Consider the following 16,783-nt stretch of genomic DNA (forward strand, 5'->3'; position numbering starts at 1 on the left):
GGGGCAGGACTCCCCTTGAGACTGGTGGAAATATGGAAATAGGGCCCTGCTCTCCACCAGGCAGGGTCAGGACACAGCCCTCAGAAGGGCAGGGAGAGGACCTCCCCTTAGATCAGCATGGCTGGGGCACTGCCATTGGAGCAGCAAGGTGAGGGACACCACCCTCAGACTGAGGCACCCCAGGAGCACCTGGGGCCCTAGGCTTTCTGGCAGTGACAGGGAACCCTTTCCTGCTACCCTTCCTGGGCAAGGCAACTCCCTAACCAGGTTCTGCAGCAATTCCGGGAGGAAGTGTCACCTCCCAGGCGGGCTGCCAAGTGCCCTGGGCCACAAACAGGCAGCATGTGGTTCCACCTGACGCTCAGACCCACAGGGTGTGCACAGTGTCAGTCAGTCCAGGAGGCGTAGCTGGGAAAGGGTCCAAGAGGTGGGACCTGGCAGTGTCCCCAGGCTATGCCCCCAGGTGCCTTCCCCCTATGGTGGACAGGAAACTCCCGAGACACCGCAGGGCTGACTCGGGGGCCCCAGAATCCCTCACTCCAGCAGCGAGAAGACTCACTGGGACTCCTGACCCTTCACAGACCAGCTCCTACCAGGACACAGAAACGAAAGAGCACCAGGAGTCCCTGCCCCGAGGCACTCAACAAGGCCTCTTCTGCCCACATCCCAACACAGCGCCTGCCTGCTCCTGATATCTGCCCGATGATGTGTGCGTTCACCACGAGACCCACGTGGGTTACCGAGACCCACGCCTGAAGCAGGATGCAGAGGCTCCCCCACCCTTAGAGCTCTGCCACGCAGATGGAGCAGAGGCGCCCTGTGCAGCATGCTCAACTGTTGCACACCTGCAGATGCACATGCCATCCATCCATGGCGAGAGTGGGAGTGGTGGCCCTAGAGTTGTGCAGTGCGCAACCTGAACAGCCATATGTGGCGGCCCTGCAGGAGATCATGCCCCACCAGATGGCTTCACCCCCAGACAAGTGTCATCCCATGGAGCTCTCAGGAATGCACACGAGCACACACACACATTCTCAGGAGCGCTGGGCTCTGCCCCATGCCTTTCCCACCTCCGCCCCAACACCACCAGCCCAGCCCAGGGGTGGGAGGTGCCCTCTGACCCACGGCCAGTCTGTACTGGCCTCCAGCATGAGGAGAGGCCCCCTTAGCCTCCACATCTACAGGCCTGGGAGCGGAAGAGGCGGGGATGGCCTGGCTGCAGACCCTGGGGAACCCTGAGAAGGGGGCTGTGGCTGAGGCCACCCACGGTCTCCTTCAAACCAGCGGGAAGACATGGCCTGGTAGGGTGAGGCGAGGGTCAGGCACCCACTAAGCATCAGTACCCGCCCCTCAGCCCCCAGCCAGCCAGCCAGCCTGCTGTCCCAGTGAGAAGGGAGTCAGGAGACTCCTCTCACGACGCCCCTACAGAGACCGAGCACAGGCTCCCGACGGCCAAGGCACCCTATTCCATGTCCACTCACACACACACACACACACACACACACACACACACGCACGTGCACACGCCTGGCGACCCAGCCCTGGGGCCATATGGCAACCCAGGCCTGTGGCAGAGACCCCTCCCTCTTCACCCCAATCTTATTTCAGGGACTCCTGCACAAATAATGCCCCCACTGGGGTGCTTTAAAACCACTGGGCCTCCTCAGGGGTCAAACATTGTGGGTCAGGGTCTCAGAGACCTTCCTAGGCCCCCCAGGTGACTCCTGAGTGCACCCCAAAGGTGAATGGGCAGCCATAGGTCACATGGCCCTGACTGGGCCCCTGCCGGCTGGACTGGGAGGATGAGCTGTGTTCATCCATGAGAACCGTGTTACTCTTCTCGCCCCCACTCTGGTCCCTGCTCATTCCAGCTGATCCCTGGTGTCCAGTGTGTTCTACAGGCTCCAAAGTGAGAGACTGTCCTGTCTACCCAAAGCCCCGACTGAAGCAGGGCCCGAGGCCCCGCCTGTCCTGGGGATAGGGGCCCCCTTCCTCTTTGGGTGCCCCAGCCCCTGGCCTCTCTGTCACCCTGGTACCTCAACGCCCCAGGGCTATAAATGAGGCTCTGACCAGGAAGCCCCTTGCTCTGTCCACCAACATTCCCTGATGCTCAGTGGGACCTCATGACCCCACTGAACCTGCACCCCCACACGACCTCGCAACCGCCACCTCCCTCCCCAGCACATGACAGCCGTGAGGACAGCCCGTACTTTACTCTGTTCAACAGAGCCCTACCCTGAGCCCCAAGCCTGTGCTCTGCCTCCAGCTCTGCGCAGAACCTGGGTTTCGGAAGAAGGCCACAGAGCACGGCTGGCCCAGGGAGGGGAACCTTTACGCAGACCATGCAAAGACACTCATGAGGGGGCTGGTGGTCAGGTGAGATGCTGGGGTGTGCAAGGAAGGCCAGGGCCCCCTCCCCACCCAACGAGGCCACCTGCACGGCCTCTCCTTTGCTTGCTCTCAGTGCACCGCTCCAGGTCAGTGTGGAGGATGGTACCCCAAGCACAGCACTGCAGACCAGCTTCCCCCGACCGACAGCAGCACCTGCTGGTGAAGTGTGGTACTGCAGCCACCTCGTGACCAGAGGGTGAGAGGGAGTTCTCAGGGCTGTGACTCCAGGTGGAGGTTCCAGAAGGATGGGGTCCACTGTAAGGCGACCGTGGCTCTAGGCCCCACTTCTCCCAGGAATCCTTTCCGATGCTCACTCCATTCCTGTGACAATCAGGCCAGGTGAGGCCCCTCAGGCTCCCACGGCCCCAGGTGTCCCTGAGTGAAGCAGGGTCACTGGACGGTAAGTGCCCAGTAGGTAGGGGCTGTCCTTTGTTCCCACTACCTGGCAGGGGCCTGGCACAATGAGGAAGGGTCCCACAGCCAGCACAGGGTGAGGAAGCAAGCTGCTGCCCTAGGAGGCTGGCCCTCCCCTCCCACTGCTCCACATCCTTCCCCTGGGATTCGGCCGCGTGGCCAGCTGGGTGAGTGAAGCATGGAGATGCACAACACACTGTACAGAGGCTGCTGGCTGAGCTGAGGCCACAACCCAAGGAGACACACGGCCAGCAGGCTCTGGGGACACGAGCTGTACGTGAGCAAGTGCCTTGTGAGTGACATGACACCCTGCCTGTGCCCGAGTGTGGTCCCTGTGGCTGAGGAGCAGGGGCAGTGCACCAGGTCCTGCCCCTCAGTCAGGCCAGTGGACTCTGGGCTCCATCTGACCTCTACTCTCTAGCTGAGCCACTCAGCTTGCGCCACTGCTGTCCCCACCTGTCCAGCTGATTCAAGCCACAAGCACCTCCCTGCAGGTGCCCAGGCCCCCTCCAGTGCGAGCTTTGAAAAACATACCTCAGCTCAAGTCACTGCGCAGCCTAAAACCCCCAGTGGCCCCTCTGCGAGTGAGTGGTGGCCACGCTCGCCCAGGCCCCACGCCAACCCCGCCCCGGGGTTCTGTCAGCTCACTCCTTGCCAGCTGTCCTCAGGCCTCAAGGTGGGTCACCTCCTAGGCGAGGCCTCCCCGATCCGCTGGTCTAAAGCAGCCCCATTTTCGTTTCCAGGCAGGTCTGTTGTCACCCCAATCCCCCCGCCACTCGTGTCACATCTGGACTTCCAGCAGGTGTCTGAGTCACTGAGCCCAGACAGGGACCAACAAAGCCCAAAGAAGCACACACCAAACGGGCCGTGCCCTCGGCATCCACTCCCCTCTACCCTTCTCCCAACAGGGCCCCCCGCAAGTCCCCCATGTTAGGCTTCTGTGAGGGCCACATCTGGAGTGGGGGTCTGGCTGCGCCAAAGCCAGGGAATGGCCAAGCACTCTGCCCATGGGTCCTGCCAGGATGGCTGCCCCCAAGGGGACCAGGTGAGCCCGCCACGGAGGCCGGAGACGAGACTCACCTGTCCAGGCCGTGCCCAGGAAGCAGGAGAAACCATTCTATAAGGGATAATGATAAAGCAGTAACTGCGGTAACAACGGCATACATGCCCATCTAGCAGGAACTGTGCACGTCAACTCAGCTTTTCATCTCTACGACCCGAGACGCGTGCAGTATTGACAGCTCCACTTTACAGATGAGGAAATAGGCCCAGAAAGGAGCACTTGCCTGGGGCCACCACAGAGCCAAAGATGACCTCACAATGAGGTGGGGTGAGGATGCAGAGCGTCCCAGGGAAGCCCACCTCGGCCACCCCCAAGCTGCAGCCCAGGCCTCAGAAGAGAGGGAAGTGGGAGAAACCGTCTGTGTTAATGGGAGCCAGGCACTGTAGCGGCTAGCTAGGACCCAGCGCGGTTTGAACTTTAACTGACCCACACAAAACTCTGAGGGAGTGCCCCTGTCCCACTGTACAGATGAGAAAACTGAGGCACCGAGGGGTTCACCCACCACGAGGTTCATCTTCCAGAGAGCAAGGGAATATTTTGGAAGGACTCTACCAAGCCAGTATGAAAACCTGTGATTAGAAAACCCCTACACTGGCAAATATGGACCCGGCAGACCAATGTGATGGTGAGGAGCACGAGAGGCCATGTGGATCGCATCCAGAACTCTGCCCCGCTCTGTCTCACTCCCTGTATTGACTAAGCGTCTGGGGCCCAGCCCTCTGCCAGGCTTGGGGTTATCAGGCCTGCTCGGGGGTGCAGACAAGAAATGGGCAATCCCCACACCGCAGAGGGGTGTGCCCAAGAGAGGGGGCATGGGAGCAGGGGAGGGGTGGAAGGCAGGCAGGTTGGGGAGGAGGGAGAACTCAGACCACAAAGGCCCTTATGGGGCACGTCCAGGAACCAAGACTTCCTGAGGGTGGAGGGGAACTTCCAGGGTGCTTTCAGCAAGGGGAGGGCGTGCTCAAATGGGCCCTTTAGAGGAACCTCACCACCTGCAGATGGGCAGGAAAACTGGTGCTGGCTGTCTTCCAGGCAAAGGTCAGGGTCAGGGGCACAGATTCTGGAGCTGAGCCACCTGGTTTGAACCCTGGCTCCATCACTTTCCCTGCCTATCTCGGACAAGTTACTCAGATGCTTTTTTTCTTTGGCTTCAGTATCCTCCTCTGAAAAATGGTACTAGCAATATCCTGCCTCACAGGTGTGGTCACTGGAGACAGTGCCTGGGCCGGCTGTGAAAGGTCAGCTTTTCTTTGCTGGTAAGAGGTGGCAGGCTAGCAGTGAGGGGTAGACACGGACATCCAGTTTACAAAGTCAGTTTAACAGACACATGACTATTCAGATCATCTATTTCATCTTAGGGCTTCCCTGGTGGCTCAGTGGTAAAGAGTATGATAAGGCTGTATGTTGTCTCTCTGCTTATTTAACTTCTATGCAGAGTACATCATGGGAAATGCCAGGCTTGACGAATCACAAGCTGGAAGGAAGATCGCTGGGAGAAATATCAACAACCTCAGATATGCAGATGATACCAGTCTAATGGAAGAAAGTGAAGAGGAACTAACGGGCCTCTTGATGAGAGTGAAAGAGGAGAGTGGCTTGAAACTCAATGTTCAAAAAACCAAGATCATGGCATCCGGTCCCATCACTTCATGGCAAATAGAATGGAAAAAAGTGGAAGCAGAGATTTTATTTTCTTGGGCTGCAAAATCACTGTGGATGGTGACTGCAGCCATGAAATTTAAAGACGCTTGCTCCTTGGAAGCAAAGCTATGACAAACCTAGACTGGATTAAAAAGCAGAGACATCACTTTGCCAACAAAGGTCCATATAATCAAAACTACAGTTTTCCAGTAGTCATGTATGGGTGTGAGAGTTAACACAAAGAAGGCTGAGCACTGAAGAACTGATGCTTTCGAACTGTGGTGCTGGAAAAGACTCTTGAGAGTCCCTTGAAGAGCAAGGAGATCAAATCAGTCAATCCTAAAGGAAATCAACCCTGAATATTCGTTGGAAGGACTGATGCTGAAGCTCCAATACTTTGACCACCTAATGTGAAGAGCCGACTCATGGGAAAAGACCCTGATGCTGGGAAAGATTGAAGGTAGGAGGAGGGGGATGGCAGAGGATGAGATGGTTAGACAGCATCAAACGGACATGAATTTGAGCAAACTCTGGGAGACAGTGTAGGACAGAGGAGCCTGGTGGGCTACAGTTCATGGGGTCACAAAGAGTTGGACACGACTCAGCGAGCAAACGATGGGAAATTTCATCTTAAGTCAGTTTTGGTACGTTGTATTTTTCAAAAACTTTGTCCATTTCAGCTAAGTTGTTCAATTACTGGGATAAAATTGTTTATGCCCCATTCTTTCAATGTCTGTAGCACCTGCAGTGGTATTTCCATTTTAGTTCCTAACACTGGTAATCTGTGTTCCTTTTCGCTTGATCAGTCTAAGTACAGGGGAGTTCTCAATTTTGTTGATGCTTTCCAGGAAACAGTTTTCGATTTTGTTCACTTTTCCTATTGCTTGCTTTCTTGCTCGTTAATTACGCTCTCATTCGGATTCCTCCCTTTCTTCTATATGACACCCCGCTCTTGTAAGTTCTTCAGGTCACTCATCTTGAACTCGTCTTCTTTTCCAACATGAGCACCGAAGCTAGATGTCTCACTCTGAACACTGCTTTGGCTGTACCCTATGAGATGCATTCTGTATGATGAATTCTTATTTCCACTTTAATTTTCTAGTGAAATCCTTTCAGAAGGAGAGTTAGGAGGTGGAAGCAAAGGGCTGGCCTGGGTGGGGAAGTGAGCAGTGGAAGATGGCTCCCCGGTCCTGGCCCGATCCCCGGGGCAGAAGCCAAGCTCCCCACTGAGGTGAAGGAAGGTTTGGAGCTGTGTTGGCTCGTTCTCACTCAGTGAGGGGGCTGTGGCTTCTGAGGTGGAGGGTATTGGCCCTGGATACACGGACCTGATGCTCACAGGGGAGGTTTTAGGCTGACAGGTGCTTGGCTTTGCTGCCCAAGTGGTAGGGGTTCAAACCAAGGGCTGGCTGAGTGCAAGAATGAGAAAGCCAACAAGAGTGGCAAGTGTGAGGAGACAGTGAACTTGGGAAAGACACCTTTCTGCCTCTGAAGCACACTGGACCAGTCTGAGGCCAACTGAGAAGGGCTGCATGAGAAAGATACGTGGTGCAAAAATAAAGTAGAATATCCCCCTGTTAATTTTCACACTGACTACATATTGAAATGATACTATTTAGAATATAGTTGTCCCTCGGTGTCCATGGGAGGTTGATTCCAGGCACATTGTTTACCGCTGAGCCATTGGGGAAGCCCCCCAGGAGCCCCCTACAGATACCAGAACTCCATGGATGCTCAAGTCCTTTATATAAAATGATGCAGCCCCAGTCAGCCCTCTATATCCGTGGATACACGGTGCTGATGGTATACAGAGTTAAAATATGTTAGGGCTAATTTTGACTCTTTATGTTTTTAATGTGGCTCCCATCATAGTCCCAGCAAAGAGAGCTAGTCTAAGCTTCTGCAGGGTTAGAACCTGCCTTTTAACAAGGCCCCTGGGACCCCTCCAGGAGTTTGGGTGGTGCCCCTCTCAGTCTCAAGCCCTCTAGTCCCACCCCCAGGATAGGCTTCATGTCCAGCCCCCCAGGCAGGAGCAGGTGGCTGGACACGGACATCACCTTCCTCAGACACCCCAGCTCCCGACCTGGTGAACTGCTAAGGATATTCTGTGGTCAGTGCAGCCTCTGGCTGGTGAAGGAGGGCCACCAGCTTCCCTGCCCAGCCAAGTGTCTCTACACACAGATGTAGGCCTGGCTCTTCTAATACATTAAGGGACTGTGTCACATTCCATGTCTGCCCCATCAGAGGCTCCCTGGGGCAGGGGTGATCTGCCTTGGTCAAGATGCATCGTGTGCCTGGTGCCTTAGGTGCTGACAAAGTCGTCGTGCAGTGAGTGGCTGGTCCAGGGGCCCATCCTCCCCAGGGTGTCCCCCCCGTGAAGGAGCAGAACTCATGGGGAGTGACTAGGCGCTCACCTGGGGAGCACCTCTGTGCTCAAGACAGCTGTGCACACACATGCAGGGAAGCCCTGTGCATGGCAGCCGACAAGCAATCTCCCCCTGGAAACCACCAGCCTGGACAGGTGTCCCAGGTGGACGCTGAAGGTGGCGTGCGATCCCCTTAAAGGGCTGGGAACCTGCGGACTCAGCGGGGTCACCCGTGCTCATGGCCCTCCCCACCCACTGGGTGGATCCCAAGGGGTCCTGTTTAGTAGGTAGGTTCCATCTCTGTGTTGCTTTTGGACAGACTACCTGGTCACCCCTTACTCAACCTGACAGTAAAACCACAACAGCCAACACACAGCAAAGGATTAATAGTGACCAGGCATCGCATCAGGGGCTCCTGTACAGAAGGCACATGTCCCCTCCCCATGGCCCAGTCTGCAGAAGAGGAGGTGGGCCGCAGGGTCCAGAAAGGCCCCAGTAGAGCACTGTACCCAGGCTCCAGTCTCCATCCAAGGGCTCCCTGGGGCAGCACAGGGCCTACCCTAGACCCCCAAGGCATACCCCCCTCCAAAGACTCCAACTCTGCCCATCGGGCCAGGCTGCCCCATTCTCCCCACAACGAGGTGGGCCACATCGCACACCCTTGGCTTCAGGGCCAGGACAATTGCCAGGGCCCAAACCTCTGCCACCAGGCCATGCAAAGCCCACACAGCTGTGTCCTCTGGCCAGCAAGGTGAGTCATCAAATTAGAATTAGCCACCAATGTTTGAAAAAATCCACTGAATCCACAGAAAAACCCAGGTTTCCCATTGTTCTCAGAAACACTGATCTGGTCACACTGGACCACCTGTATTTTTTCATGCACATGGGTCCCCCAGGACACGACGCATGTGATCCAGTCCCCTCTATGGCCAGTGCACACCCCTCAGGGTCCTGGCACTTTGACCTGAGGCCAGCTGTGGCCACAGAGAGTCATGTTGGGGTTAAAGAGCCCTGCTAAATCCAGATGGAACCCAAGTCCTTTCTTCGGCAGTGATCACACAAGGAACAGCCCCACCCCAACTCACCATGGAGTTCACCCACAGCGGGGTGGGCTCAGCCCTCTTCCCCGCCCCTCTCCTGCCATCAGAGATGCTGCCCCCAAGAGCTGTGTTTCCCCAACTAAGTGGCACCCAGGTACTGCAGCCAACATTCCCAGAGCACAAAGGCCTAGAAAGGTGGTGACCAACTGTCCAGTCCTGGCCTGCCCCGCCTGAGACATGCCCAGACAAGAGCACGCACAGGGCCTGGAGGCAGAGATGCTCAGACTGCATCTGGGTTGAGAGTTCAGGGCAGTGGGAGGGAGAGGGTGGCCTTGCCACCCTCTGTGCACAACACCGGGATAGTGGCACTACGTGGGAGTCAATGACAAGATTTGAGAAGCACCTTCAGTGGCATTGAGAAAAAGACCCCTTCCACAGCTGGGGCTCCAAGAAACAGGACAGGAGGAGCGGTCCATTAAGTAGGCTGCCAGGAGGGCGTGGAGGGTCATTACGGTGAGCTGATGCCCCCAGGCCCACACCATGTGGCACAGTGAGCCATGTCCGGGCCAGACGCCCCCCTGCCTGGGCACCCTCTCCCCTGGCTGCTCTCCTGCAACTCAGCTGAAATGGAATAAACGAGAGGCAAGTCCAGATGTGCAGAAAACCACTTGTTAGAATAAATCACTTTCCATACGACACAAACTGTTAAATTACAAACACTGATGCTATTATAAAAATAATGGCACAGCACTTTTTATTTTCTTTAATCAGAAAAATAAGCCCCATGTTTCTGGGAGGGAGACCAGGTATCTGCAGGCCCTGCTCTGGGTGTCAGGACCCCGGAGTGTCAGGGTCTTCACGACCAAGCAGGGAGGAAGGCTTGGGCCTGGAAACCAGGGTGGGGTGGGGTGGGGGTGCGGTGTGTGTGTCTGTGGCCTCCGTGAACCAGGTCAGTACTAGAAGTGACCATCACAGCCGGGTAAGACGGACGCACAAAGCAGAGCCCTGGTGGCCGATGCTGCTCTCCCACCTGTGCTGGGACTCCAGGGGCAAGGGGTGGATGACCCTTGAGTGCAGATGTGGGTCTGGTAGCAGGGTGGGGGTGCAGCAGAGAAAGCCTTGTAGTGTGAGGTCTGTCTTGACGGGGGACGTCCTGGGGGGCCGGGGAGCCAGAAAGCTGTAGGGGACAAGTGGGAGGCTGGGAGCAGACATTCTGGGAATGGCCTTGGGCCCTGCAAGCTTTCTTGGTCCAAAGCTGGGGAAGCGGGTGGGAGACTGCCCTCCGCCTCACTGCCCAGCCATCAGGGTGGAAACAGACTCCCAAGGGGACCCTCCTTGGCACCAGCAGACCCACTCAACCATGGACGGCCCTGAGCATCCTTCAGGTCCTCTCTCCACAGTCACAGGACCCTGGAGCTGGACAAACGTGACCCTCTGCCAGAGGGCAGGCAAGTAAGGGCCCAGGCCAGGCTCTGGTTGTGCCCACATTCTGCCTGGTGAGGGGCGTAGGGAATGCACACTGGCCAGATGGAGAGGGGCTCAAGGAGAGCAAGGCCTACAGCTGGCACACCTCCCAAAATCTCACACACAGACACACACTCTCTCTCTCTCTTTCCATGGACACGCGCATACTTGCAGACCACACGCTGTGTACATGTACACACAAACTCTCTCTCTCAACAGTACACCTGGGCATGGAACTTCAACACTGAAGGACACGTGGGCACTTTAGAGGCACAGAGAGATGCTGAAGGACCGCCCCCCAACCCCAAGCCTGAGCCCTTGGGGGTAGCTGTGTTCCCTCTCCTGGGGGCGTGCATGTCACAACGCAGTGGGCACAGTGGGGGTGAGCCTGTGGAAGGTGGGAAGGTGCTGAGGTCATCTCCTCTCTTCCTGACGCAGGGGGGCCTCAGATTGGTGGTGGCCCTGCAGGGGGCTCCCGCCTCTGCTGAGCCTCAGCTTCCAACCGCAAACAGCCTGGCCTGTTTGGAGAAGGCCTCTGACCAGTCTGACAACACGTCTCAGGCTGCAGGGTGAGGGGGCCCTTGGCCTGGCTCAGCAGAGCCACACCTGGGGTGGTCTGGGAGAACGGGCATCAGGCTCCAGGGCTCACGGACGGGGCCTGGCGGGCCACCGCAGGGGTGGAGGATCGAGTCCGTCGTGACCTCAGGGGCTGGCAGGGTTGGCCTGGGGCCAGGAGGGAGAGCTGGGGCTGATGGGCCCGCGCCAGGTTCAGCAGGGACTGCCGTGGCTGGCTCGGGGGCCCCAGGAGAGGCCGCCGGGGTGGAGTTGGCCGACCCAGGAGTGAAGGGCGCTCAGGTAAGGGGAGTAACGGCTGGGGCTTGCAGGGCTGGCTTGGGCCCAAAAGTGACCGCAGGGGCTGGCAGGGCTGTTCTGGGCCCAAGAGTGGCCGCTTTCGTCGGCAGGGCTGTTCTGGGCCCAAGAGTGGCCGCTTGGGTGGGTGAGGCTGTTCTGGGTCCATGAGTGGCCGCTTTTGTTGGCATGGTTGTCCAGGGCCCAGCAGTGAAGGTTTGGGGGGGCCAGGCTGCTCTGGGGCTTCAACTAACTGCTGGGGCTGATTGAGACCAAGCAGTGACCGCCGGGGGCGGCTGGGCTGGCCCAGGAGGGATCTTCGGGGCTGGCATGGGGCTAGGAATGCCCGCCGGGGGCAGCAGCACTGGCCTGAGGGTGAGCTGGTGGGCCGGCGACGTGGACGCAGCATGAGGAGCGACTGAGGGGGCTGACACCGCTGGCACTGGGCTAGCAGTGACCGAAGGGGCCGGCACCGCTGTCCTGAGGATGCCCTGCTGGGCTGGCCACGGAAACACGGGCCCACCCACGACCTCACGGGCCAGCAGCGGTGCCAGAGGGCCAGCAGGGACCGGCAGACGTGGCATGGGACCAGGATGGACCGCAGAGGCCGGCAGCGGTGCCACGGGGCCAGGATGGACCGTAGGGGTCGACAGAGGTAACACGGGGCCAGGATGGACCGTAGGGGCCGGCAGCGCTGCCACGGGGCCAGGAGGGAGCGCAGGCGCCGGAAGCGCTGCCTGGGGGCTAGTGCCCAACGCGGCTGGTGGGGCTGAGCTGGGAGTGACCGCTGGGGCCGGCAGGGCTGATCTGGGGCTGGAAGCAGCTGCTGGGGCCGGCAGGGCTGACCTGGGCCCAGAAGTGACCGCCGGGGCTGGCAGGGCTGTCTTGGGCCCAGAAGTGACCGCTGGGGCCAGCTGCGCTGACCCGGGAGTGGCCGCTGGGGCTGGCAGGGCTGCCCGGGGTCCGGGGAAGCCCGACGGGGCTGGCAGCGCTGACACGGGGCTGGGAGTGACCCCTGGGGCTGGCTGGGCTGGAGCTGCTGCTGGCGCTGGGCCGGGCCGTTCTGGTCCCAGTGGTTGGCTGGGAGCGGCCCCCCTTCTGGGGAGCACACCTGCATGGAAGAAAGAGCACGTGTCCACCTGGGCAGGTGTGTCTGTAGACCCCCCATCCAGCCCGGGTCCCTGAGACATGCTGCCCCCTCACCAGCATTCCAATCCCCAAGGGAGTTGAAAGTGGAGTGTGAAACACCAAGAAGAACCCCCTCTCTGAACAGAAGGCGCAAACCAGTGAGTCCCTGAGAGGAAAGCAGCTGCAGTGCTGAGCCGACACCTAGGACAGAACCCTGTGCTCTGGGAGATAAGCCCCTGGCCCCAGTCTCCCTGCCCCATGCCAGCTGGGCTCTGGGTGACAGCAAGGATCACCCCCCACTGAGGGCCTGCTCTCAGCGGGGCTGCTCCTTGCGCCTGGGCCACCAAACAAGTGATGTGACTCCCCCCATCTTGCAGACACTGCGCTTCGCCTAAGTTTAGCACATGGAGAGCACGGAGCAATGAGCCTGGACCCCACGCATTACAGACACGCTGGACACCCCGTAGTCGGCGGAGCCTGACAGACGCAATGAGGAAACGGGGCCAGCCTATCAGCGGTGCACCCTCCCGTCCCGCCTGAGCCGAGACACCCCCGCCCCCAGTTCCTGGCCTGGCATGGCCTCTGGCTGTGACCCACCCGAGGTGCCTCTTGCCTCTATTCAGGACCCTCAGACTTCCAGCGGACGGGTGCCCCTGGCCCCAGTCCACGTGTGCCCCATACCTCACCCCCGACAACGATGGAGCACGTTGCCAGGGAGGCCCAGCTGCCGATGGGTGGTGTCCAGGTGCTGGTGTGGCCCCAAGGCTGCCCGGGGGCAGAAGGCACAGAGCCCATGGCTCTGAGTGGGAGGGGCCCGGGGCTCACCTGCTTGGTGGGCTGCAGAGGGACCTTCTTCTTCCCTCGGTCACAGGGGGTCTCCAGGTCCTGCTCAGAGCTGCCTGCCTCCAGGGGCCGCCCGTTCTCACTTGGCTCTGCAGATGGGCAGTTTTCTGCCTCCCGGGGCTTCTTGACAAGGCGACGTTCCCACTTCTCCTTCCGCTCGTGTGGCTTCAGGGCCATGTCCTTCTGCGGGATGAGGAGGAACAAAGCCAGTTAATCGGTGGTGACACATGGAGTGTTAGCTATCCCACCTGTGGCACCATGAGAGACTATGCTGTGCCAAAGGTGGGGCCCTGTGCACGTGCCAGTGCCCACCTGAGGGGCCGCAGCCCATGCCGCCCTCCACAGCGGGCTGTCAGCCTACCACTCTAAGCTTGCAAAGAAGCCTCCCATCCTGGGAGGGCCACGTGAGGGGAGTGAAGGGAGATGAAGGGACGGGTAGTGCATACATGGGTCAGATGAGTATGGGCGGGCCTGTCAGGACTAGGGGTTTGGGGAGTATGACTGGGGTGTTTCCCAAGGAGCCCAGCCAGTAACAGGGTGCCCTGATCCTTGGCCCAGTGTGACATCTCAACCAAGCTCACAGGAAGCAGGCACTGAGACTGGTGGCTGTGCTGGCCTCTGTGAGACATGGCCCGTCCTGGGAGTGGCCCTCAGATTCCCAGTCTGAAACCAGGGTGAGCCCTGGGATGAGGGCCATTAGCACAGTAGCTGGCCAAAGGCAGAGATGGTGCAACTCCAGCTGCCTCCTCCTCTGGTCCTGAGCCACCTGTGGGTCTATCAGCCCAAATCCCCTGCAGCTTGGCATCCTGACCGGATGGGAACCGTCCTGGGAAAGCAGTCTCCATCTCAGCCAGGTGTGCAGGGCTTCAGCGACCCCAGATCCAGCCCTAGAGCAGAGATGTGGGCCAGCCCTGCTCACAGCTGTACCTAGCACCCAGAGCTGAGCCTGATGCACAGTGGGTGTTTAACAAGCATGTGTTACCCTAATGCTGACAACGACAATGTGGTCTCCCATCCCATCAAGCCTCTGCACTGCCTGCACAGCTCCAACTATGCAGAGGTCTGGATGCCCCGCTCCCCGAGTCCCCAACACACACAGCCCTGCCCATGTGCCCAGAACCCAGGAGGACCTGGCATTGATATGTACTGAGCAGGTGAGGTGCCTCTCGCTGGCATCCACGGGGAAGCTGGAGGCAGCTCCAGCACCACGGGGCTGCGTAAGAGAGAGGTAAGGAAACGCCAACAAGGGACTCAGCAGACTCCAAGAGCATCTGTCCAGGGAAGAGACAAGGAGGAAAGCCTGAATGAGCGCAACGGTGACTTTATCCCACGGCCCTGCAAGAAGTGTCCCCAGGCACTTAAGCGGATGGCAGGAAGAACGAAATCCCAGTCTGCTCTGGTCCCCTGGACAGAAGACAGGAAACAGGAGGTGCTGTGCTTGCGGGTGGGGTCCTCCAACTCAAGGTCCGCAGCCACCTCAAGAAGACTCCCCACGTCCCTCTTCCCACCCAGTGAGCAGGGCCCACACTTTCCAGAATTCACCAGGGGCGCCGATGAGGCCAACCAGACTGGGAGTTGTCCCTCCAGGCACCCTGACTGCCCTGTCCGGTGTGGCCTGTGGCCTGGCCTGGGAGCAACCACATCCAACTGCAGGCTGACTGACCACCCCGCTCCGCGGCTGCACACGGCAGTGGTGACAGATCCCTCCCCTCTCCCAGGCCCAAACCCACAGGCACGCAGACCTGGAGCTTAAGCAGGATGTGGGGAGTGAAATGCCATCCATAGCCTCTCAAGAGGAAGCATGTCGCACCCTGTGACGCCTGCCCCCTCACCAAGCGCTCGCACGCTCACCTTTCTGCACGCCCCTGCCCTATCCTCAATGTCAACTCAGAAATACCAGGAAGAGACAGGGATGGTGTCCCAGTGGGGATGGGGGCTCCTAAAGGTCAGCTGAGCTGTGGGGGCCACAGGTGGGGCACCTGTCCTGGGACATCCGTGAGGTCAGACACCATGCCACACAGCAGTCCTGCCAGCCTGGAACTCAGGTCCCCACTGATGACCTGCCAGGCCCACAGTTGTGGATCTGACCAAAGTTCCACAGGCAGATTCTGCCTGAGCCGCAAGGGGGACCCAGACTTGCTGGGTGCAGAACAGCCCTTTCCCACGCTCACACTCTGGGCTATCGGACCCCAGAGACACCCACAGATCACCTGCACTTTTGCAGCCACCTCTGGAACCCCCCAGGGCACCAGCTTGTCTCAGTCAGAAGGGGCTGCTCCCCACCTCATGCCCTGCCGACAAGAGTCCCTGCTGATCCCAGGACTCTCCGCGCCTGCCCCTCCCATAGGAATCAGGCCAACTCATTACAGTGGCAGTGAGCGCCAACTGTATGCCAGCTCGGCTCCAGGCACCTGGGATCAGATCAGGAGGGAGTGGGCCCATCAGGCAAGTTGTCACGACTCCCAAAAAGAGGGAAGGCTAATGCAGACAAGCAAGTGGAAGGGAAGGAGCCACTTCAGAGGTGCATGCCTGTCTCCTGGGGATGTGAGGGAGGCCAAAGGAGGCTCTGACGTCTGACAGCAGTTAGCAGCTGGCCCTGCATATGGCCATGGGCTTCCCTGGGGAACAACACTGAAGCTGTGCCTCCACTGACAGAAAGCATTGGTGAACACAGCAGCTTGCTTCCCACACGCAGGGTACTCAATACATATGGACTCCTGGTGTGCCCATGACACATGAATGCCAACCCCTTTACAGACAGAGGCCAAGGCCCAGAGAAGTCCAGAGAGATTCCTGGTCACTCAACTGTTCCCACCCAGGCCCTGGAAAACAGCGAGGCCCCCGGAACCCCCACCTGTCCACTGGCGCCAGGCTGCAGGTCTGTCCCCTCAGAACCTCATTGACCACCCATGGGTCCCCGCCTCCCCCCAGCCTCCCATCCGAAGGTGGAAAAGGCCGTAACCCCACTCAGAAGGCTTCCTCAGGGGAGGGAGAGGCTTTTGTCCCACGTAGGTCTTTGGCAGATGGGACTGGGCTGGCCCACATGCACGGAGCCGCCTGCCACACTCAGTCTACAGACGGAAATGCAGGCTTGTTCACATACCTTCCCATCTGACCGAGCACCTGTGACCAGGCTGACGCGGCACTCGCCAACGCAGAAGGCATGGGCAGACACCACCTAATGGGCCCACAGATATAAGTGGGCCCACAGATATAAGGAGACGGGGCTTTGAGGAATCTCCCCCCCAACCCCCCCACACACAGGCGTGCACACACTCAGACCCCGCAGCCTGGACAGGAGTCTGGGGCGGAGTCTCCGCGCAGGACACTGCAGCTGCACTGACCAGGCCCCTGGGCCCAATCTCCCATCCTTTGGAGCCCCGCTCCTACCCAACACAGGCACTGTGACTTTCTTGTTGCCACACGAAGTGGCAAGCTTTCTCTCCCCACCTTCCCGTGGACCATTTCATCCTGGAAAGAGTAAGCCTCCTGCCCCTGTGTGTCCTGATCCTGAGGTGCGCACCTCACGCGTCACTGTGGGCTGAGCTCTCACAGGGAGGAAGGAGCAAGTACCCACCTCAGGGCCT

The 16,783-nt window shown here is 59.0% G+C and overlaps 1 protein-coding gene across 29 annotated transcripts in view; it reads right to left on the reverse strand.

Annotated features, from left to right (window-relative positions):
• FBRSL1 (fibrosin like 1) overlaps positions 1-16,783 on the reverse strand; it is an 84,232-nt gene that overhangs the window by 54,760 nt on the left and 12,689 nt on the right. For 28 of the 29 annotated variants that reach the window (XM_070769278.1, XM_070769297.1, XM_070769289.1 and 25 more), the window contains exon 2: positions 13,179-13,379. In XM_070769278.1, the coding sequence (XP_070625379.1) occupies positions 13,179-13,379 (201 nt within the window). Of the gene's footprint in view, positions 1-9,638; positions 12,337-13,178; positions 13,380-16,783 lie in introns of those variants that run through there. The other variant, XM_070769303.1, reaches the window with a different exon arrangement.

Source organism: Bos indicus, chromosome 17, assembly GCF_029378745.1.
Source record: "Bos indicus isolate NIAB-ARS_2022 breed Sahiwal x Tharparkar chromosome 17, NIAB-ARS_B.indTharparkar_mat_pri_1.0, whole genome shotgun sequence".
NCBI lineage: Eukaryota > Metazoa > Chordata > Mammalia > Artiodactyla > Bovidae > Bos > Bos indicus.